Source organism: Oncorhynchus mykiss, chromosome 9 (assembly GCF_057628025.1).
Source record: "Oncorhynchus mykiss isolate SJ-2025 chromosome 9, ASM5762802v1, whole genome shotgun sequence".
NCBI classification, from domain to species: domain Eukaryota; kingdom Metazoa; phylum Chordata; class Actinopteri; order Salmoniformes; family Salmonidae; genus Oncorhynchus; species Oncorhynchus mykiss.
This window is the reverse complement of record NC_143030.1, coordinates 28,610,780-28,633,175: the sequence shown is the minus strand read 5'-3', so window position 1 is coordinate 28,633,175 and position 22,396 is coordinate 28,610,780. Positions and strand designations below refer to the sequence as shown.

At 43.8% G+C, this 22,396-nt stretch overlaps 2 protein-coding genes across 5 annotated transcripts in view; one reads left to right on the top strand and one right to left on the bottom strand.

Moving 5' to 3' along the window:
* Positions 1 to 15,671, top strand: part of LOC110531822 (solute carrier family 2, facilitated glucose transporter member 4) — a 33,158-nt gene extending 17,487 nt beyond the window's left edge. The window contains exons 3-11 of the mRNA XM_021615262.3: positions 5,494 to 5,654; positions 10,809 to 10,933; positions 11,127 to 11,242; positions 11,421 to 11,583; positions 11,779 to 11,966; positions 12,167 to 12,271; positions 13,391 to 13,492; positions 13,665 to 13,868; positions 14,056 to 15,671. Coding sequence (XP_021470937.1) covers positions 5,494 to 5,654; positions 10,809 to 10,933; positions 11,127 to 11,242; positions 11,421 to 11,583; positions 11,779 to 11,966; positions 12,167 to 12,271; positions 13,391 to 13,492; positions 13,665 to 13,868; positions 14,056 to 14,274 — 1,383 coding nt within the window. The 3' untranslated portion in view covers positions 14,275 to 15,671. The remainder of the gene's footprint in view (positions 1 to 5,493; positions 5,655 to 10,808; positions 10,934 to 11,126; positions 11,243 to 11,420; positions 11,584 to 11,778; positions 11,967 to 12,166; positions 12,272 to 13,390; positions 13,493 to 13,664; positions 13,869 to 14,055) is intronic.
* A 3-nt stretch (positions 15,672 to 15,674) lies between these two features.
* On the bottom strand, positions 15,675 to 20,786 carry LOC110531823 (uncharacterized). 4 transcript variants are annotated; one of them, XM_036987678.2, is made up of 10 exons: positions 20,471 to 20,786; positions 19,204 to 19,267; positions 18,971 to 19,004; positions 18,659 to 18,748; positions 18,099 to 18,356; positions 17,633 to 17,715; positions 17,243 to 17,447; positions 16,990 to 17,148; positions 16,748 to 16,823; positions 15,675 to 16,233 (listed from the first exon to the last, which is right to left on the bottom strand). In XM_036987678.2, exons 1-9 carry the CDS (start codon positions 20,547 to 20,549, stop codon positions 16,788 to 16,790), a joined length of 1,008 nt encoding a protein of 335 aa, XP_036843573.2. In that variant the 5' UTR covers positions 20,550 to 20,786; the 3' UTR covers positions 15,675 to 16,233; positions 16,748 to 16,787. The 4 variants fall into 4 exon arrangements, with proteins under 4 accessions (XP_036843573.2, XP_036843572.2, XP_036843570.2 ...); XM_036987677.2 differs by having other exon boundaries at positions 18,647 to 18,748; positions 20,471 to 20,674; XM_036987675.2 differs by having other exon boundaries at positions 18,099 to 18,377; positions 18,647 to 18,748; positions 20,471 to 20,640.
* Between the last annotated feature and the right edge of the window lie 1,610 nt (positions 20,787 to 22,396).

Below are 22,396 nucleotides of genomic sequence, written 5' to 3'. Positions count from 1 at the left end.
TGTTCTGCCATGGCCAGCGAAGAGCCCATATCTCAATCCCATAGAGCACGTCAGGGACCTGTTGGATCGGAGGGTGAGGGCTAGGGCCATTCCCCGCAGAAATGTCCGGGAACTTGCAGGTGCCTTGGTGGAAGAGTGGGGTAACATCTCACAGCAAGAACTGGCAAATCTGGTGCAGTCCATGAGAAGGAGATGCCCTGCAATACTTAATGCAGCTGGTGGCCACACCAGATACTGACTGTTACTTTGATTTTGACCCCCACCCCTTGGTTCAGGGACATATTATTCCATTTCTGTTAGTCACATGTCTGTGGAACTTGTTCAGTTTATGTCTCAGATTTTGAATCTTGTTATGTTATGTTCTTACAAATATTTAAACATGTTAAGTTTGCTGAAAATAAACACAGTTGACAGTGAGAGGACATTTCTTTTTTTTCTGAGTTTACATCAAATATATTGAAACATACCCAGCTAGCAGATTTTGTTTCCTGGAAGTTGTGAGAACGTATGTTTTTGGTTTCACATTGTTTTTTTTCCTGCCCGGTAAAACTTTTTTTTAAACATTCTGAGAACAGAAGTGAAAATGTATCCTGTTCTGGGAACATTTATTTTTAGGTAGCAGGGAGGTTCTGAGAATGTTTTACTCTGGTTCCTTTAAAGTTTTCCTGTAGGTTTTATTAATGCTCTGAGAACAAAATGATAGGTTATTTGGAGTTTTTTTTAATAACTTCCTTAAAACTTTTACTGAATGTTTCAATAAGACTTTTAATAACACTACTAGCTTATTTTGGGTTTTGAAATCCAAGCACAGATAGAACACGTAAATGTATTTCCTGTATTTCCACATATATTTTTTATTGCGGCACAGTATAAGTGAGATTCAAACCTGTAATCTAATGTTCTCTAACCATGGAATGAGTCCACTGAGTCACCAGGATGGTAGTCTGAATACCAGTCTCTTTAGCTAACATTCCACTCCTTGTCATTGCCAAAGAGACTGGCATTCTACAACATTATGTGGTACCTGGAAAATATAATTAGAATTTATAATAAAGTCAAAAACAAACATTTAGCTGTTAAGCAGGTTCTATTTCGAGGCATAAAATCAAATCTAAGATTTTTTGTGGTTGGAATTACTGTATTTACTTTGAGAATTTAGACTTGAGCTAGCAACAAACAAAAAACGGTTGCTTAGCAACCAGATACCAATGTGTTTTGTGGCGGAAGAAAGTGAGAGGTCTTTGAATATTTGCATAATCGTTGTGATTGGAAGATTGATGAGGGTGATCGAATCAGCATCAAATCCTCTGTTCTCCTTGATCTCATTAATGATAGAATGTTCATATTTGAAGATAGCAGAAAGACCAGTCTCTTTGCCACATGGCATGGAGTACAGTGAGTGGATTAGGTAAAGAAACTGGTACCCATGCTACCACGATGGGGCTAGCATGCCATGTTTTTTTAGGCTTTCAAAACTGTTCATTTTAGTCTATTAATACAGAGACCATTTCAAAGGAAAACATTTATTTTGTAATTTTTTATTTAACCTTTATTTAACTAGGCAAGTCAGTTAAGACAATATTCTTATTTACAATGACGGCATACCCCAGCCAAACCCAGACTATGCTGGGCCAATTGTGTGCCACCCTATGGGACTCCCAATCACAGCCGGATGTGATACAGCCTGGACAAGCACTCATTAAGATCAGGAGTGGCCAATTAATGAGCGTGGACAACACAGAGAACACTTAACAAGATAGAGGATAGAGAGAGTTTTGTTCATGCTGAGAATGGAATGTACGTTTTTAAATAACATTCTCAGAGCGTTCTCTGAATATTACTAAAGTGTTCTTGTAATTTTTTTACCCCCTTTTCTCCCCAATTTCGTGGTATCCAATTGTTAGTAGTTACTATCTTGTCTCATCGCTACAACTCCAGTATGGGCTCGGGAGAGACGAAGGTCGAAAGCCATGCGTCCTCCGAAACACAACCCAACCAAGCCGCACTGCTTCTTAACACAGCATGCATCCAACCCGGAAGCCAGCCACACCAATGTGTCGGAGGAAACACCGTGCACCTGGAAACCTGCTTAGCGCGCACTGTGCCCCGCCCGACACAAGAGTCGCTAGTGCACGATGAGACAAGGATATCCCTATCGGCCAAACCCTCCCTAACCCGGACGACGCTAGGCCAATTGTGCGTCGCCCCATGGACCTCCCGGTCACGGCCGGCTGCGACAGGGCCTGGGCTCGAACCCAGAGTCTCTGGTGGCACAGCTAGCACTGCGATGCAGTGCCCTAGACCACAGGCCTTGTTCTTGTAGTTTTTATTGAAAAATATCTTGACATTCTCAGAACAATTTGAGAACATGACTTTAAATGGAACCACGAGGAAACCTGTGGGAAACGTTTTGCTGAAGTACTGAAATTCCCACAGAAGAACGTTGTTTCTTAACGTTCTTGAAACAATTTGACAGCATTCCCAATTTCAAACCAGTTGGAGAAAGCTCCTAGACCGTTGCCAAAATTGAAATGAAATGTAACCATGTTTGAACTTTTAATCAAACATTCTGTTAAAGTAATGAAATATAAAATAATATTTTTTAAATGTGCTGAGAATGTTCCAAAGCAAGCAATTGTCCTGCACCATTCCTAGAAAGTTGTGGGATGGTTGTTTGCAAAATAACCATAGGACAACCACGCTCTTACCAATCTCTACGAAACATATGGTTCTGAGAACTTTGTGCTAGCTTGGGTACTGTGTATCAGCTATTATACATAAAATACACAGGTACATATATTAGTATATTATATCAAATGTAGAATCAGTTTCATGCTGTATATATTGCATTTTGTGTAGACAGCAGTATCATTCAACTCCTCATCTGACAAGTAACAAATTTATACTGAACAAAAATAAACGTCACATGGAACAATTTCAAAGATTTTACTGAGTTACAGTTCATGAGGAAATCTGTCAATTGAAATAAATTAGGCCCTGATCTATGGATTTCACATGACTGGGAATACAGATATGCATCTGTTGGTCAAAGATACCTTATAAAAAAATGGTCCTCAAAATGCTCCTCAGGATCTCGTCACTGTATTTATGTGCATTCAAACTGCCATAGATAAAATACAATTGTGTTCGTTGTCCGTAGCTTATGTCTGCCCATACCATAACCCCACTGCCACCATGGACACTCTGTTCACAACATTGATATCAGCAAACCGCTCGCCCACACGATGCAATACACGTGGTCTGCAGTTGTGAGGCCGGTTGGAAGTACTACCAAATTCTCTAAAACAGCATTGGACACGGCTTATGGTAGAGAAATTAACATTCAATTCTCTGGCAACAGCTCTGGTGGACATTCCTGCAGTCAGCATCTATTGCACGCTCCCTCAAAAGTTGAGACATCTGTGGCATTGTGTTACAGTGCCTTGCGAAAGTATTCGGCCCCCTTGAACTTTGCGACCTTTTGCCACATTTCAGGCTTCAAACATAAAGATATTAAACTGTATTTTTTGTGAAGAAACAACAAGTGGGACACAATCATGAAGTGGAACGACATTTATTGGATATTTCAAACTTTTTTAACAAATCAAAAACTGAAAAATTGGGCGTGCAAAATTATTCTTTAAGAAATGGCTTTCTTGCCACTCTTCCATAAAGGCCAGATTTGTGCAATATACGACTGATTGTTGTCCTATGGACAGAGTCTCCCACCTCAGCTGTAGATCTCTGCAGTTCATCCAGAGTGATCGTGGGCCTCTTGGCTGCATCTCTGATCAGTCTTCTCCTTGTATGAGCTGAAAGTTTAGAGGGACGGCCAGGTCTTGGTAGATTTGCAGTGGTCTGATACTCCTTCCATTTCAATATTATCGCTTGCACAGTGCTCCTTGGGATGTTTAAAGCTTGGGAAATCTTTTTGTATCCAAATCCGGCTTTAAACTTCTTCACAACAGTATCTCGGTCCTGCCTGGTGTGTTCCTTGTTCTTCATGATGCTCTCTGCGCTTTTAACGGACCTCTGAGACTATCACAGTGCAGGTGCATTTATACGGAGACTTGATTACACACAGGTGGATTGTATTTATCATCATTAGTCATTTAGGTCAACATTGGATCATTCAGAGATCCTCACTGAACTTCTGGAGAGAGTTTGCTGCACTGAAAGTAAAGGGGCTGAATAATTTTGCACGCCCAATTTTTCAGTTTTTGATTTGTTCAAAAAGTTTGAAATATCCAATAAATGTCGTTCCACTTCATGATTGTGTCCCACTTGTTGTTGATTCTTCACAAAAAAATACAGTTTTATATCTTTATGTTTGAAGCCTGAAATGTGGCAAAAGGTCGCAAAGTTCAAGGGGGCCGAATACTTTCGCAAGGCACTGTATGTGAAAAAAATTCACATTTTACAGTGGCCTTTTATTGTCCCCAGCACAAGGTGCACCTGTATAATGATCATGCTGTTTAATCAGCTTCTTGATATGCCACACCTCTCAGGTTAATGGATTATCTTGGCAACGGAGGCATGCTCAATAACAGGGATTTAAACAAATTTGTGCACAACATTTGAGAGGAATAAGCTTTTTGTGCGTATAGAACATTTCTGGGATTTTTTATTTCAGCTCATGACACATGGGACAAACACTTTATATGCGTTTATATTTTTGTTCAGTGTATATTGAGCAGATTCTTAGGAATCTGATAGTATCTGTATTTAGATACAGACAGGGAGTGAGTCAGACAGAGGAACAGACGGAGATAGTCAGGTGAGTTGTGTTACGAGAGAGGCCTTACAACCGACGTGCCCCCGCTGGTATGTACTCTCTGGTCATGAGTCCTGGTCCCTTGAACCTCTTTAAACATGAGCCAAAACCTTGAACCCTGTGCCATCTATTCAACAGGCGAAACCTTCAGGCCCAAAAGAACCTCTTGACACAACTGTGCTACTCGTTGAAAGTCAATCCATTGAAAGACAATCTATTTGCGTTAAATTCTAGGTAAGGGATTAATGATTGGGAAGTTTTCCGATTTTGATAGACCATTTTGATAGACCATATTTGCAAGAAGCACATAGTATTGAAGGTGGTTATACCCGGCCTTCACAGAACAGTTTGTCATAGTATTCACACAAAGCACATTTCTCTCTGTTCCATTGCCAAAGCATTTATCTCAAGGAAGTAACACTTTTGTATACACTTACCTAGATTCAGTATATGTGGCCCATGTCATGCGGGAACCAAACCAAGAACTCTGGTGTTGGAAGGATGCACAACACTCCAAATAACGGAACCAATTTGAACAAAGCTCATAAATCAATTTTGTCTTGACATTGTTGTCTTCCTGGCCTGGTCCCAGATCTGTTTGTGCTGTCTTACCAACTCCTATGATCCCTGTCATGCTGGGACAGCACAAACAGATCTGGGACCAGGTTACAGTCATCCTGTCATGGTCTCATCTCATCTCTCTTCTCCTGCCTTTCCAGATCATTGAGGCGGACTACAATGCTACATGGGTGCACCGGTATGGAGAGCCCATTCCCACCGCTACACTCACCACTCTGTGGTCCCTGTCGGTGGCCATCTTCTCTATAGGAGGCATGATCTCTTCCTTCTGTGTGGGCGTCATCTCAGAATGGCTGGGCAGGTAGGGGAGATGATACACTCAGACACGAGAAAGCGGACGCACAGACACGCATGCACACGCTAGGGTGACCACATTAAAAACCTCAAAATGCGGGACAACAGGATGATTTTGCAGGACATTAACTGGACAGTGTTGCTTACATGAATTAAACATTTGGCAGCATTTGCATATGCACAGTAGCGGATTTAGGTATGGGCAACATGGGCAGCCGCCCGGGGGGTGAGCAAGATGGTGAATTTGACATTTGCGCGAGCGGTTTCCTATCGCTCATCTGCACGTCACGTCAATGATATCATATCACCGTGTGGGACTGTGGGTCAATTAACCTTGTCGGAGTGGGCGCCCTGATTCTAGTTTGTGAGCTACTGCCTGGAAAGGTCTCCCACTCAGAAGTACGAGATGGGGAGGGGGTAGGTTGACCTCAGGTCTACCCACTGGAAGCCCGAGGTAGGGGGAGCGGGGGAATCTATCAAATAGCGCACCTCTAACTTTGTACAGTACTGATGCAATTAGTACAATCAGTCACACACACTATGTAATGCTACCAAATGAACCACAATGCATTCATAAAACAGTGAATATATAGTTTCACAGACATATTGTTACATGTTTTTATGGTTTGTGCAAAATCATTAAGAATAATATAAAACCAGTCTGCCCACCACCAAGGTGAATTGGTTTAGTCTCGACTCTTGGTTGACAGTGTTGGGGGATGGGTAATGTAGTCTCGACTCTTGGTTGACTGTGTTGGGGGATGGGTAATGTAGTCTCGACTCTTGGTTGACTGTGTTGGGGGATGGGTAATGTAGTCTCGACTCTTAGTTGACTGTGTTGGGGGATGGGTAATGTAGTCTCGACTCTTAGTTGACAGTGTTGGGGGATGGGGGATGGGTAATGTATTGATGCTCGAGTGCCAAATCAGCACAAATGGACACGAAAAGGTCTAAGCCATCAGGTGCCCAGTTTAGGAAAAAGAGGAAAGAAGAAGAGGAGAAACGTACAAAGATAAAGGTTTGCAGCTATGTCATCTCTTTATGAGTATAATATTATGCATGTAATAGGCTAGTATAAAACTTATGTTGGTTAGCCTATGTTACTATGTTGCTTGCTTTGCTATTTTTATTTATTTAACCAGGCAAGTCAGTTAAGAACAAATTACTTTTTACAATGACAGCCTAGGAACAGTGGGTTAACTGCCTTGTTCAGGGGCAGAATGACAGATTTTTACCTTGTCAGCTCGGGGATTCGATCTAGCAACCTTTCGGTTACTGGCCCAACGCTCTAACCAGTTGGCTATCTGCCACCCCTATTACACATAGGGGGACAATATTCTGTTTTCTGTCCAACTAGCTTACATAACATTGGATATAATTTAACACAGTTTCATCATGATAATGTAGAAGAACGATTACAACCCAACTAGCACATTATTGATTTGGTTAACTTTCATTGAGGTGACATCATAAAGGTTTTCTGTGATTGTATTGACTAGGTCCTGAGCTCAGTAAGGGGAATTTCCATTGCTGTAGGCTAACTTAAAATACGTCTATATTATGCTGATATTTTCTATCTTTTGTGATATATTGAATCTTAAGGGGTGTCTTATGCCTAGAATTAGACAAGGAGGTTGTATGGTTCATTTGGTTCCTATTCTGAAAGTTTGATCAATTGTGCATAATGACATGTATATTTAATTGTGCAACAAATGTATTTAGGGTGTCAGACTCATATACTGTATTTCAATGAAAATTCAGGGGCACTTCTGAAATATTTTGGAGCACCCTCTGGCACTGGCCAGGATGAGGAGGCATCTACCTCCTCAGCCACACAGGCCTCTTCAGAAATTATCTCAGAGCCTCAAGATGAGGAGCCATCCACCTCCTCAGCCACACAGGTGTCTTCACAAATGTTGTCTGAGACTGAGGATAAAGACCCATTTGCTTCCACTTCTCCCCAGCAGGATTCTGCAGGATTCTACAGGTGTGTGTCCATTAGAAATGCCTGTAGCAGCATCCCCACCAAATCCTGCTGCTGAGGATGAACCACTGTCTACAGACCCTGCTGCTGAGGATGAACCACTGTCTACAGACCCTGCTGCTGAGGATAAAACCACTGTCTACAGACCCTACTGCTGAGGATGAACCACTGTCTACAGACCCTGCTGCTGAGGATGAACCACTGTCTACAGACCCTGCTGCTGAGGATGAACCACTGTCTACAGACCCTGCTGCTGAGGATGAACCACTGTCTACAGACCCTGCTGCTGAGGATGAACCACTGTATACAGACCCTGCTGCTGAAGATGAACCACTATCTACAGACCCTGCTGCTGAGGATGAACCACTGTCTACAGACCCTGCTGCTGAGGATGAACCACTGTCTACAGACCCTGCTGCTGAGGATGAACCACTGTCTACAGACCCTGCTGCTGAGGATGAACCACTGTCTACAGACCCTGCTGACTGAGGATGTTTCTTGTTTGAAGTGCAATACTGGAATAATCAGGTTATCTTCTTTACAAGTGTGTTATTCTATTTGTGTATTTATGTGATATAGGATTTGTGCAATTTCAATTTATTTGTGTGTTTTTTGTTAGCAATAGTTCTCTCTCTTTCTTTTTTTTCTCTTTCTCTCATTTATCTCTTCTCTCTGAGAACCTGAGCCCTAGGACCATGCCTCAGGGCTACCTGGGCTGATGACTTCTTGCTGTCCCCAGTCCACCTGGTCGTGCTGCTGCTCCAGTTTCTACTGTTCTGCCTGTGGCTATGGAACCCTGACCTGTTCACCGGACGTGCTACCTTGTCCCGGACCTGCTGTTTTCGACTCTCTCTCTCTCTACCGCACCTGCTGTCTCTATCTCTGAATGATCGGCTATGAAAAGCCAACTGACATTTACTCCTGAGGTGCTGACCTGTTGCCCTCTCTACAACCACTATGATTATTATTATTTGACCCTGCTGGTCATCTATGACCGTTTGAACATCTTGGCCATGTACTGTTATAATCTCCACCCGGCACAGCCAGAAGAGGACTGGCCACCCCTCAGTGCCTGGTTCCTCTCTAGGTTTCTTCCTAGGTTCCTGCCTTTCTAGGGAGTTTTTCCTAGCCACCGTGCTTCTACATCTGCATTGCTTGCTGTTTGGGGTTTTAGGCTGGATTTCTGTATAGCACTTTGTGACATCGGCTGATGTAAAAAGGGCTTTATAAATACATTTGATTTATTGATTGATTGATAGTGTAATAATTTGATTCTCTTTGTATTTGTGCTGTTGAATTTTTGCCGCATTAAATATTTTGTGGGGACTATTCTGCTAACCATCTTAAAATCTCACAAGAAACTAGTGGTGTTTTTGTGTCAGATCCAACATGATTCCCTATAGATAGTGTCAGTCAGTTAGATCCCACATGGTTCCCTATAGATAGTGTCAGTCACTCCCTATAGATAGTGTCAGTCACTCCCTATAGATAGTGTCAGTCAGATCCAACATGATTCCCTATAGATAGTCAGTCAGTTAGATCCCACATGGTTCCCTATAGATAGTGTCAGTCACTCCCTATAGATAGTGTCAGTCAGATCCAACATGGTTCCCTATAGATAGTGTCAGTCAGTTAGATCCCACATGGTTCCCTATAGATAGTGTCAGTCAGTTAGATCCCACATTGTTCCCTATAGATAGTGTCAGTCAGTTAGATCCAACATGGTTCCCTATAGATAGTGTCAGTCAGTTGGATCCAACATGGTTCCCTTTGGAGAATGTCAGTCAGTCAGTCAAACAATCAGCATGGGTACAGTTAGGACAAGGTGTTCCTCAAAAGGCAGAGGTCACAGCTGCTGAGTAAGGAAGACTGAACCAGTGTTGATGTGTTTCAGACTGTTTCAAATGATGCCCCTGTTCCCTCTGCTCGGGTTTCTCATGCTGGGTGGCAAGAAACCCTCTTGACGTGTAAATATAACCAAGTTGAAATAAAAAAAATCTCACTCCTCAGCTTGAAATACCACAACCCGCACCATCAAATTGCTAGCTTTCCTGTAGCGCAGCTGGCTAAAGGTGTTTAATGGGCGGTCACATGTGTATGCGAGACCGAGGTTCCAATATTGAATAGCAGTGTGGGTTAATGAGGAAGGAAGCTTTACTGTTGAGCAGCAGCATGAAGTCTGTTACAGATCCTATCTCTGTTTTAGCAGGTTTAGTACACACACAATACTGGAGGAATGCTCTGTATTCTATGCATTTCACACACATAAAGTTTGTTGGAGTATTACAAAATTAATGAAATTCGCTATGCCATTCTTAATCTCTAAAAGTTTAAGCAGTTGGGGGGGGGGGGGGGTGTTCTACTAAGCTACGATATGGAATTGTTTTTATGATGGTCATACATACCATGGCTCATTTAGCTATTTGATTTAGAATTGTATGACCCCTTTAGGTATCAACAAGAAATAGAATAATATTATTTGATAAAATTTTGAATTTGGACAACTACTATAGCCCATAGAAACGCATTGAATAACCCATTCATAATCGGCAAAAAAGGCAGTCAAAAAATGTATCATAAGGTTTTGAAGTGTCTGTCTTATATCTAGGAGATCTTATAAGAACTCCCTCCATACTTCCATTCAGTTGTATGGGTTCCCTTCAAACGAGTCCCGTGACACTTGTGGGGGATGTAAAGCAAAACGGAGAACACCATCGTGTTCGTGCGAGTCTCATGTTCGTTTTGTAGGCCAAAGTGTTCGTGAGAAGACCGATTTTCGGTTTGTCTCAACATGGTCTGACAAACACCGCTTTGGCTCAGCCACCTTCCACCGCTGTCGTGGAAGGTCGACAGGCGGATGCGGTGGGTTGAGACGCAGTACGTGCTAAATCTGTTAGCTCCAGTTTAAATTGACGGATTTTGATGGGGAGTTCATTATTATGTTACTTAGATTGACGCACGGGTGACTCTTAAGGAGTGACAATAGCTGTTCCTTGTAGAAACAAAATATTTTCCTTATGACAATTTGTAACAGTGTCTGTTTTGTGGTGTAAGTCTGCCATCTAGAGGATACATTATAGAACAGTCGAAGGCCTATAAACCACAATTATAAAGTGTTTCTGTAAACTATGACTACTAATAATATTAAAACGTATTTATTCCTTTGTACTCTGTCAGGAGGAAAGCCATGCTCATAAACAACTTGTTTGCCTTCATCGGAGGAGGTTTGATGGGCATGGCCAAAATCAGCCGGTCCTTCGAGATGATGATCCTGGGACGCTTCGTCATCGGTGCATACTGTGGTGAGCACTCATCCTGTAGACTTAAATGATACTTTTCAGTGGTGCAGTAGATAGCCTATATTATTTTAATGGTACTGAAATTCCAATAACCGGTGAAATAGTTCATAGGAATCACTATCGCTGCTCATTTTTTTTTGTCTCCAGACCTTGGCATACCAGTTTCTGAACCTTAGCCTAATGATCTTTCCTCCAGGGTTGGCATCAGGGCTAGTGCCCATGTATGTGGGCGAGATAGCGCCTACAAGTCTGCGAGGTGCTTTGGGCACGCTCCACCAGTTGGCGATCGTCACAGGGATTCTCATAGCACAGGTACAGAAGCTGAGCTTGCACAATGTATTTAACAACATGACAGGGAATCTTGTTTGTTCTACACAATATATTACTATCTGAACCTGCATTAATGTTCTCTCTCTCATTCACGCTCCCTCTCCTATCTTCATCACTCTTCTCTTTCCTTTCCTCTCTCTCTTTCCCCCCTCGTCCCTAGGTCCTAGGTCTGGAGTCTTTGCTGGGCAGTGAGGAGTTGTGGCCAGTGCTGGTGGGTGTGACCGTTCTGCCCACTGTCCTGCAGATGGTGCTGCTGCCTTTCTGCCCCGAGAGCCCCCGCTTTCTCTACATCATCCGCTGCCAGGAGCACCACGCCAAGAGCGGTGAGGATCAAGTCACGACCGGCCACGTCCCAACACTTTCTAGAGGCCTCCTTTCCTCCCTTATCTCCTTTCCTATTTTTGATTGATTGGAGAGGACTACAAGTAGATCAGGAGCAGGGATTGAATTACAAACACACCCCAAAACCCATCCGAAGTTCTCCGCTCAGCGTGACTCTCATTCCCACTCTTCACCAGGCTTGAGGAGGCTGACCGGGAGGCAGGAGGTGGGGGATATGCTGGCGGAGATGAAGGAGGAGAAGAGGAGGATGGACATGGAGAGGAAGGTGTCCATCGCAGAGCTCTTCCGCTCCCCCATGTACCGGCAGCCCATCATCATCGCCATCCTGCTGCAGCTCTCACAACAGCTCTCTGGAGTCAACGCTGTGAGTACTAGAGAGGGCAGGGGAGTGCAGTAGGTGTATGTATCACCTGATGATGAGTATTTTCAAATACATTCTATATCTGGAGTCCTTAGATTTCATCAAACAGTGAAAGAATGACAAAGAAACACAATTACATTGGGATCATTGCTTCAAGCTTGACCCCATTCCATGACCAACCATCCTCTTTATCTTCTCTCCAGATCTTCTACTACTCCACCAGTATTTTCCAGAAGGCAGGGGTCCAGAGCCCCGTCTACGCCACTATAGGAGCCGGCGTGGTCAACTGTGCCTTCACCGTGGTCTCGGTACACAAGCAGGCCCTGTTTCCAGGCACCTCCATTACTGTTTAACACGTACACCTTTATCACTGAACAAACAAGATAACGTAGTGGGTCGACCCAACCTTAATTTCTTTCCCAGACACTCCTGCTCACATGTGCAGAGTCCAGTGAACCAACAATTCAAACTTGGCCTTCCTGAGCCAATACAGAACGGAAGAAACTCCCGACTTAATCTACCAATTAATCATCTCCCAGAACACCTTGCCCCTTCTCTGTACATGTCTTGTGCAACTCTGTTTACGGTGCCACGCCTCGCAGTCTTGTGATTCACTTAAATTAATTGATGATAAATACCTTACTTAGTAAGGTCACTCTAGGAATTGTATAGGTCCCTCCCACTAAGGCCAACTTTTAATCGTTGATGTCCCAGGTTTATATGCGCTGTGGGATGAGGTTATCCCAACCTAGGGCTCTATTCAATCCATACCGTGGAAGTTACCGTTACAAAGTTGGGTATATTTAAAGGTCAATGTTCCCATGTTAGTGGAGTCTGCATTCACGATAAACACTGCAAATGTCGGCTCAATCCGAAATTACCTTTACATTTATACTGTACAATCTGTAACGCTTCAGATAGAATAGAGCCTTTAGTCTTTCTGCCTTCATCCAAAAAGGTCAGATTTGTTGATTAATTTATTGATTGTCTTGGCTGGGTTGAGGGTTGACCTTTGATTTTAAAAATGAAAACTTTAAATCATCAGCTTCACTTTTATGTTTGCATTCTGTAGAGAAAGCTCCCACTTACGATAGTCTTTATCCATGACCAAACCAGACTGGAGAATGACTTAGACCAGTGGTTCGCAAACCTCTCCTCGGGGACCCCAGACATTTCACAATTTTGTTGTAGCCCTGAACTAGCTCACCTGATTAACCTATTCAAGGTCTTGATGATTAGTTAACAAGTTGAATCAGGTGCAAGAAACATGGAATGGCTGGGGGTCCCAGAGTAGAGGTTTGAGACAAACGCCAGTTGGAAAGGTTCGGTCAGAATCATCTGCTAACTTTTGTCTCAATTAGAAATGAGTGAACATGATTCAGGCCTGTTGTTACCTGTTTGTCATCTTGCTCTCGTCCAATCAACAGCTCTTCCTGGTGGAGAGGACGGGCCGCAGAACGCTACACATGCTGGGGCTGTCCGGAATGTGCGGCTGTGCTATTGTCATGACGATAGCTCTTGCCTTATTGGTCAGTCCTTAATGAATAGCAACAAACTCATTAGCCCATTCACGGAATCATGTACCCATAGAAATAAAATACTAGAAGGGGCGCCCCATTCAAAACAGAGGCCATAATGGGTGGTATGGCTATTTCTATTCACGTACCTCTGGCTGAACCATCACCACCTTTCCCTTGGCAGGACAGTGTTCCCTGGATGAGCTACATCAGCATGCTGGCAATCTTTGGCTTCGTGGCCTTCTTTGAGGTGGGGCCTGGCCCCATCCCCTGGTTCTTTGTGGCTGAGCTCTTCTCCCAAGGCCCCAGGCCCGCTGCGATGGCCGTGGCCGGATTCTCCAACTGGACGGCCAACTTCATTATTGGCTTTGGCTTCCAGTATCTCGCTGTAAGTGATTTGTTGTTTTTTTTGACCAGGAACCTTCATTTAGGACTTTAGTATTGGTTTTAATGATAGGCGAAGCTGACATACTCTGGATTGGATGGTGTCTGACAGACATGGACTGATGAGTAAATGTCTTCTCAATGATATACTAATGCATATACGCCCCCCTCCCCTTCCTCCCACTCCACAGGAGCTTTGTGGGCCTTATGTCTTCCTCATCTTTGCAGTGCTCCTTGTCTTCTTCCTCATCTTCACCTTCTTCCGGGTGCCAGAGACACGGGGCAAGACGTTCGACCAGATCTCCGCCTCCTTCAGCCAGCACCCACCCGCCATGATGGACCTGGACATGGAGCTGGGCAAGCAGAGTACAGAGCTGGACTACCTGGGGGGGGAGGGAAGCCTTGACTAATGGGGTCCCATGGGGGAACTGGGGAGGGCAGGCTGAGGAGGCCAGACAGACTCTTGGTTAGGCAGGGAAACTCAGAGGGCTACAACTGGGTACTAAGGGGTGGGCTTGGGCCTAATTCAAACATACTTTGAGTTGTGTCTAGGCATATCGAGCAAGGTTGGCGTATGGGTCAAGGTTTAGGGAGGTGGGATGGATTTGGAACTGGGCCCGTAGTTGGGAAATGGAGCTTGAGGGAGATATGTTGACAGGAACGGGTTGCTCGAGGAAAAGGCTGTGCAACATTAAAGCATTGCACCAACTTAACATACCCCAGAAAGGGTGGCGGGTGAGTGATTTTATTACCAGGGCAACCCATAATGGGTAATAGAGGGGATGATCAGGAACAAGAATAAGGTTCCTGAACTTTGAGGCATTACCCCCGCCCGGGTGTACATATGCTGATGGGGGATGGAGATTTGATTGAGACTGCGCACAGATGTTCTATGGAGAGAGGGGCTTGGAGGTATTCCTGCACTTTATATACAAAAATGTCAGCAGTTTTCAGATTGATAGCTGGTTACAATAACAGCTAGTGTGGAAACCCATGTACATTTTTAGTGAGCAAAGCTATGGTGTGTGGCATTGAGTGATTTATTTCCGAGTTACTGTAAAGTTGTCTCAGTGGGCTAACCAGTCTACTGCTAGCAACCCACTTCCCCTTTGGAAGTGTCCCTAAACTTGATTTCACAAGATGGACAGCTTTAACATGACTCATTGCACAGCCTACAGAGAAGTTACTTTTAACGAGAGCAAATCATGTATTTAGTACTTAAATGTATATAGCGTGCTGGTTTGAGTGAAAAAAACAAAATGGTACAAGGGTCTTCAAATACTCAAACTTTACCCACTCCAATATGAGTTTGTCTTTGGTTTCTATGGGGTTGTGCACAATAGTTGATTTGGTTGGTTTTGACTGCTACTGCATCAGCAATCTGTCCCTGAACTACAACACATGTGCTGTCTTCTGTACTGGTTGTGATTGTACAGTTGTCTTTGAAGATTTGTATTGAACAAAGAGAATCTGTAATTTATATGAAGTGTGAATATTGATAAAGTATCCTGTATGGTTTGTATGACAATTGTTCCCATTTCAAACATGAGCATGTTGATGCCAACATTTCAGTGAGTCTCTAGTTACTACCATCCCGAGAAAAGGGTCATATTGAATACAAATATACTGCAATTTAATGTTACAGCTTTTATCAAGTGTCTGATGCTCTGTTTTCAGATTCTACTGGAGTTGGAATTTAAGAAATGCAATTACTTGCTCTGGTTTTATCCCACTAAAATGAGAGTCAAGGCAGACATATTTTACATTTCCTGGACTGTGTATTGTGGACATTAAAGACATGACTGCATTGTGGTTTTTGCAAACATTTTATCGACATTTAGATACTGACATTGCACATAATCCCCTCCAAAAGAAAAGCACATACAAAAATAAGTAGAACAAAAATGTATATTTTTTTTAAACCAACCCCCGGCCTTGATTTTCCAAATAGGGTGTGGGCTGCAGCATGTTAGAAACTAGGGGGGTGGCAAGGTTATCGTTGCAACTCCTGGACAACTACCCTCACACACGCTTCGCTTTCCACATCATCAAACTTAAAATAGCAGCTGGGACCTCTACTGCTCATGCCCATTCTCAGTCAATTAAAGTAAACTAGCTCGGGGTTTGTGGAGTAACTGGGCATCCAAGCAGATTTTTAAATACTTTCTTTCCTCTAGATCTTTCTAGGCGTATTTTAACATTTATGAATACACGCAACTCCCTCCCTCCCATTTGCAGTGTCTAGCTAGACAAGTCAGGGGGGGGGGGGGGGGGGGGGTCAGTAAGATGGGATGGGGGGATTGGAGAGTAGTGCACAGTGGTGGGTGTGGTGAGAGGGGCTCGGTCCCCCGCTAACCCTCCCTAGGAACCTAAAGAGAGCGACAGGGGGAGAGAGACAGATGGGCAGAGAAGATAAGGGGAGAAAGGCAGGTAGGTGAAAAAAAGACAGGCAGGGGGGGCAAAGACCGACAGAGGACAAGGGGAGAGAGACATTAACACTTAAACCAATAGAACACAATTAATGCCAAGAATTAAGACTTCTAACAGGCAGTGGGTTCCACAGGGTTTCAGACTTCAATTGGCGACCAATTTACAACTGCAATATAGGTGGGCTTTCATTGAACACAAACATCCCAAAAATATAAAGTCATTAGGAAAAGCATTTTTAACACCCGGTTACCCATTCGGACCGCCGGTGCTGACCATCCTTCAGAAGACTCATGCACTTCCTCTGAAAACTCATACGTTGAAAAAGTACCTAAATATCACATACTAGTGACAACAGCTACGAGATAGCCGCGTCGCAGTTTCGGTAGCAATGCAAGAAGCGCAACCCTCCACCCAAACCCTTAAAGGCTGCGCCAGTTTAGAGCGGGGTCCCACCTCTTGTCTGGGGTCACGTTACACCGTCCCATCATGGGCGTCATTCTGTGGCTGCGGGAACTGTCGTGGCAGGTGGCTGGAAAAAAAGGACCCCCCCCTTTTTTTTTTACTTTGTTGGAACATAACTAAGTCAATATTAATATAATGACTACATGCAGGAATACCTACAGTAAAATAGCCAAGTTAAGACCAGTTAGTAAAAGCAAGAGGGAGTTTTGAATAGACGTCAGGGTGCCTCTTACCTCTGGTGATTTGGGGGAGGACTTGGGGGACATTTTGGGGGACATTTTGGGGGAGCCTTTAGGGGAGGATTTGGGGGAGGATTTGGGGTCGGCTGGCTTGGCTGTCTGAAGGGGAGTGCTAGGTTCCGAGGCTAGCTTTTCGGGCTTCTCTGTCCCATCCTAAGATATGAACAGAGGGGAAACTTCTCAACATAATATTGTCATTGTATTATTTTGTATCGCAACATTACATAGGAAGCACTGAGCCGCTCACTTTAGAGACAGAGTTAGATTCGGAGTTCCTCTGCCTGCGGCGGCTGAACTGTCGGCGGGGCTTTTGGCCGTCTTCGTTGGCCTGCTCCCTGTTTGTCTGCTGGCCCTCCTGGGCCTCCACCACCTCCTGCCCTTCTGTTGCCTGGCCCTTTGAGGTGGCAGCACCCGCCTGAACCTCCCCGGGAGGTGGGCGAGGACGGAATGGCCTGAGAAGGTTAGATAGCATGGGACAAAGTCAAATTTACAGCCAAATAGGCCAAAACTACTCCATCAAATCTTGGAATACTAGCCTATGGGCTAAAAGGTCATCCACAAACTGCCAAGATCTATCGACATGAGAACATCCCAAATAGATATAAAAGCCTACACAAAAATGCCATGTCAGTCTCACCTGCGGTACTGGGTCCTAAACCTGCGCGGTGGAGGCCTCTGCTGGTCGCCTTCTGCGCCTACCTCCTGTTCCCCTGGCTCGCCCTGGGGAGAGAACAGACCACACAGCACTTCAAGAGGGAAAACAGATTACACAACTGATATGCACAGGTGGGAGATCCAATCCTCAACTACGCCTCCATTTGCAAACATTTAGGAAAGGAAAAGTCTAAAAGGGACCCTTGGGACATCCCAACTGACTTCACCCCATTGAAGTTTAAATTTAAAAGAGTTAAGGTAGGTAGGGTTTAGGGTGGGGACATCCATTTAGGAACTGGACAGGCGGAAGCAACTTCCTGGAAAAAGTGGCAGTAAATTCCATTCACCATTTTACTTCGTTGGTCTGTTTTTTCCTCTTCAAATAAGTCAAAATGGAGAACGGACTTTAAACATGTGGGGTTGCAGCTTTTTATCCATCTACTCATCACCTCTTGCCCTTCCTGTCTGGGTCGGCGGGGCCTGCGCCGGCGCGGTGGGGGCCTGTCTCCGGGCCGCTCACCGTCGTGCTCTCCTCCGTGCTCTCCTCCGTGCTCCGAAGTGGGGCCTGAGGTGCCGTCGCCCTTCTCGTCACCGGGCCTGGGGCTGCGAGAGGACAAACGCCGGCGGAAACGGCGTTTGGTGGGCGCGTACCGACTGCCTTTAACGGGAACCCCACCAGGCCCTGTCACGTTGGCTGCCTCCGAGCCCTGAGAGGGGGAGAGAGAGAGCTTGTAGGAGACATATTTAAAACAATGATTTGCAATTCAAACAGTTTGAGTGACTCAAATTAAAGGGATCGGTTACACCAAAAAGCTAATATTTCCAATTCATTTGAAAAGTAACAAACGGATAAGGCAGCAGCTACACAATGGCCTGAAACTGAAATTGGCATAGGACTGTGTAAAAAGCACAAAAAGATCTGAACGTTTTATTTTGGGCAGAACTATCCTTAAGACTTGTTAATACGGTAGGTGAAAAAAAAAAAGATCGTCCTTACAGGTTTGCCTACCTTGGCGGCCTCGACCACGTCAAACTCTACCACCTCCCCATCCCCAACACTGCGAAGGAACTTCCTGGGGTTGTTCTTCTTGATGGCAGTCTAAAAATATGGATTGGATGATGTGATACAGGGTTGTATTCACTAGGCACCAAACAGAATAAAACATTCTAAAACAGGGATGGACTGCCTGAACTTGTCCAACAAGAAACCCTCGTTTTCATTTCACATTGTAAAACGTTTTGCTAAGATACCACTGGGTTGCATTCATTAGTGTGTATGAAGCAGCAGGTGCTCTTTTCGACTCGGACTTGCTGGGCTTACCTGATGAACAAAGACATCCTCTTTGGTGTCGTTTCTGGGGGGGGGGGGGGGGGGGGGAAGACAATGATCAGTTATGACAGATCCAAAATGATCAAGCCATATCCATGTTAACATGTCATACCAGTACTACAGAGCATATGCATTGTGTCAAATTAAATGCTAATTAGTGTACTTTTCAATTTCACATCTGACAGCCACATTACACAACCACATTCTAGCACATAGCAGGGTACCTGTTGATAAAGCCATATCCGTTGCGCACGTTGAACCATTTCACGGTGCCTTGGACTGCGGTGGCTGCAACAACAGTTTGATTAAACACGTCTCAAACATCAAAGTCAAGTCAAAAGAAAGACTCAATGATTGTGAAGCTGCATGTGAGGTCTTGAAAGGGAACGTCTACCATACGACCTACTACATTTCTCCCTCATCGCAACTTTAATCAACCAAAACGGTTCAAGCTAGGCTGCAGGACATGCCGTGATTGTGCCAATCATTAACAATACTTGACTAGAAACCTACTGACTATGTCAAGTGGGACAAGTTGTGCTTACTGTGCATAGTTGTGGTGTTACCATTTTAACATTGTAGAGAGTTGATGAATAAGTGCCTACATTAACGTACCAAGTAACTTTGTTGTAACAAATCAATGGCAACTGACACCTCAATTGGAACGTTTAACGGAAACTTGTCAAATAATTTACACCAATGGGCACTGAACATTTAATGAAAGCCCAGTTCACTTGTCAATGCTTGATCGTCACGTTAACATTTTGACCTAAATGGTCAATGGTGGTGAAATCAGACGTCAATCGCTGATCAAGATGACGTTCACCTGTGAACAAACTCCCTCCCCCTTGGAACACGTGACATTTGATGAGGTGAAATTAGGGTCATATTGTGACACCATTAGCCTACATTCAACCACGTTCATACTCGACAACTCAAAATGTCGGTTTAAGTAATTAATCTTGATAACGCGTGTGCATCTAAACAGCCCGGCACATTACCAACCGCACAAACCCACGAGGGGTCAGTTTAGCAAATGTCCTACTTTTAGTCTCACAATTAAAATATATGCGCTTGTTGAACAATATATTTGTATCAACATTGTCAGTCTTAAAATAGAGTAAGCATTTAATAAAATGATATTCAGCCAAGTCCTTGCGTAAAACATGGAGGCACGTGGAACTTGAAACGAAACGCCACAAACTGCTTAGGATCAGCACAACTTGACCTGGGTGTACAATGTGCGCTACTCCCATAGATTAACTTCCAAGAGTTACAAAACAGACATGAGTCACTGAAACATACGCACTTCCAACCACCCAATCTGTAGACCTAGACAAATTTTAAGCAATGATTTGAGGCACAGCCATGTTCTGGCTTTAGTCCGTGGCCATGACGCATAGGTAAATCCACAAATTTATAACGCTCACAAATTATGCTAACTTTTGTCAAGGAAGATATTTTTGTCACTGGTAATTCCACTTCACTTACCTATAATTTTTCTCTCCGGCTGTGGCTGTTCTTCCACCGGAGCCGACGGTGGGGCGCTCTGCGCTTCTGCGTCGGTCATACTCTCACGGATACACGTTTACAACAATATCCCCCTCTCCAAACTTTGCTCTGGCCGCCACCGCAAACTTTTTATCCCGACAACCTCCCGGGATCCACAATGTTAACCGCGCCCTCATTGGTTTCATAGCAGCCAATCCAGGAGCCTCATTAGCTCAGCAAGGAAGCCATTTGGAAGGGCGTAGGCCGCAAAAAAAGACAGGTTTAAAATAAAAGCAGGTAGAGCAGGATAAATGATAGCGCGCAGAGCGGAGCACCCAGATTGTAAAGAGACTAGAAAGGTGATAACCTGAATGAGGTGTTATTAGTAGTGGAAACAGTACTCACAAGTCATACGTGAGTAAAAGTAAACATACTTTAATAGAAAATGACTCAAGTAAAAGTGAAAGTCACCCAGTAAAATACTACTTGAATAAAAGTCTCAAACTATTTGGTTTTAAATATACTTAAGTATCACTATTAAATGGAATTGCTAACATGTACTTAAGTATCAAAAGTAAAAGTATTAATAATTTCAAATTCTTTTAATTTTGAAAACCCGACAACACAATTTTCTAGTTTTTTAATTGTTTTTACGGATAGCCAGGGGTACACTACAACACTGACAATAATTTCCTAACAAAGTATGTGTTTAGTGAATCCGCCAGATCAGAGGCAGTAGGGGTGACCAGGGATGTTCTCTTAATAAGTGTGTGAATTGGACCATTTTCCTTTCAAAATGTAACAAGTACTTTTGGGTGTCAGGAGTAAAAAGTACATTATTTTCCTTTCAGAATGTAGTGAAGTAAAAGTTGTCAAAATATAAATAGTAAAGTCAAATACAGATACCACAAAAAACGACATAAGTAGTACTTTGAAGTATTTTTTACTTAAGTACTTTAAACCACTGGGTGTTATGCATGTAGCCTCTCGTGGCTGTTTTGACCAGAGGGCATAGTCTATATGATTGATAAAGTATTCTGAAATTGTCAATAGCATGCCATTGTCAAAAGTGTAATTCATGTGTGCTGGTCTATCATAATGGGTTACTATGCCTACTAGGTGTTACCCTCTCCTATGAGAAAATGGCTTATATTTCTTTAAATGCAACAATTATGTACAAAGTCGGCTAGCCTAATTCCTACTTAGGCGTACTTTAATTGGTCAGTCAATAAAGCTAAATAGCCCCATATCCTGCTTGTCTCGTCAGTTGCTACAGGTCATACTACAGGCCCACTCCCCTGTGTGCACCTGTCTCTCTGTTGCGGATATTTCAGCTCGTGCAGCCGTCAGTGATAAATTAGACACATGGTTGGCCCTGCGCCAAATCAGTCAGCACAAGCACCCCCGTCCTGGTCTTTGCTCCGACCCATGCCCTGACTCGCATGCCCACCAGTCTCTCAACACTCCCCATCCCTCCATTTTATCTTAGCTCCCATCTGGCCCTCGAGCCCTCCACACATAGGTCATCGGATTCATGTTTCATTGGGCTAAATTTAACCCAGCGGCTCCGCGAACTGCCAATCACTGCGCACTGACTTTGACTGCCTGCCGCCATGTCAATACCACCATGGGGGCAATACCACCATGGGTAGCCTATTACAAAGAGCAAATACTTTAGCCAATAATGAGACGCTGTTATTAGGCCTACATCAGAAACATGTATTGAGCATTACAACCAGAACCCCCTAAAAGCATAATCTACTTTTAAAAAAAGGTTAAAAACAATATTAATCCTAATGTTCCCTTGAAAGTGAAATATGGTGAAGGATAAGGGATCCATTTTTATCGAGGCTTCGGTCATTATCCGAGAGTGCTTACTTGGTGCGTAAAAGCACCCATATCACCTATGCCCAAAATAACGGTCCT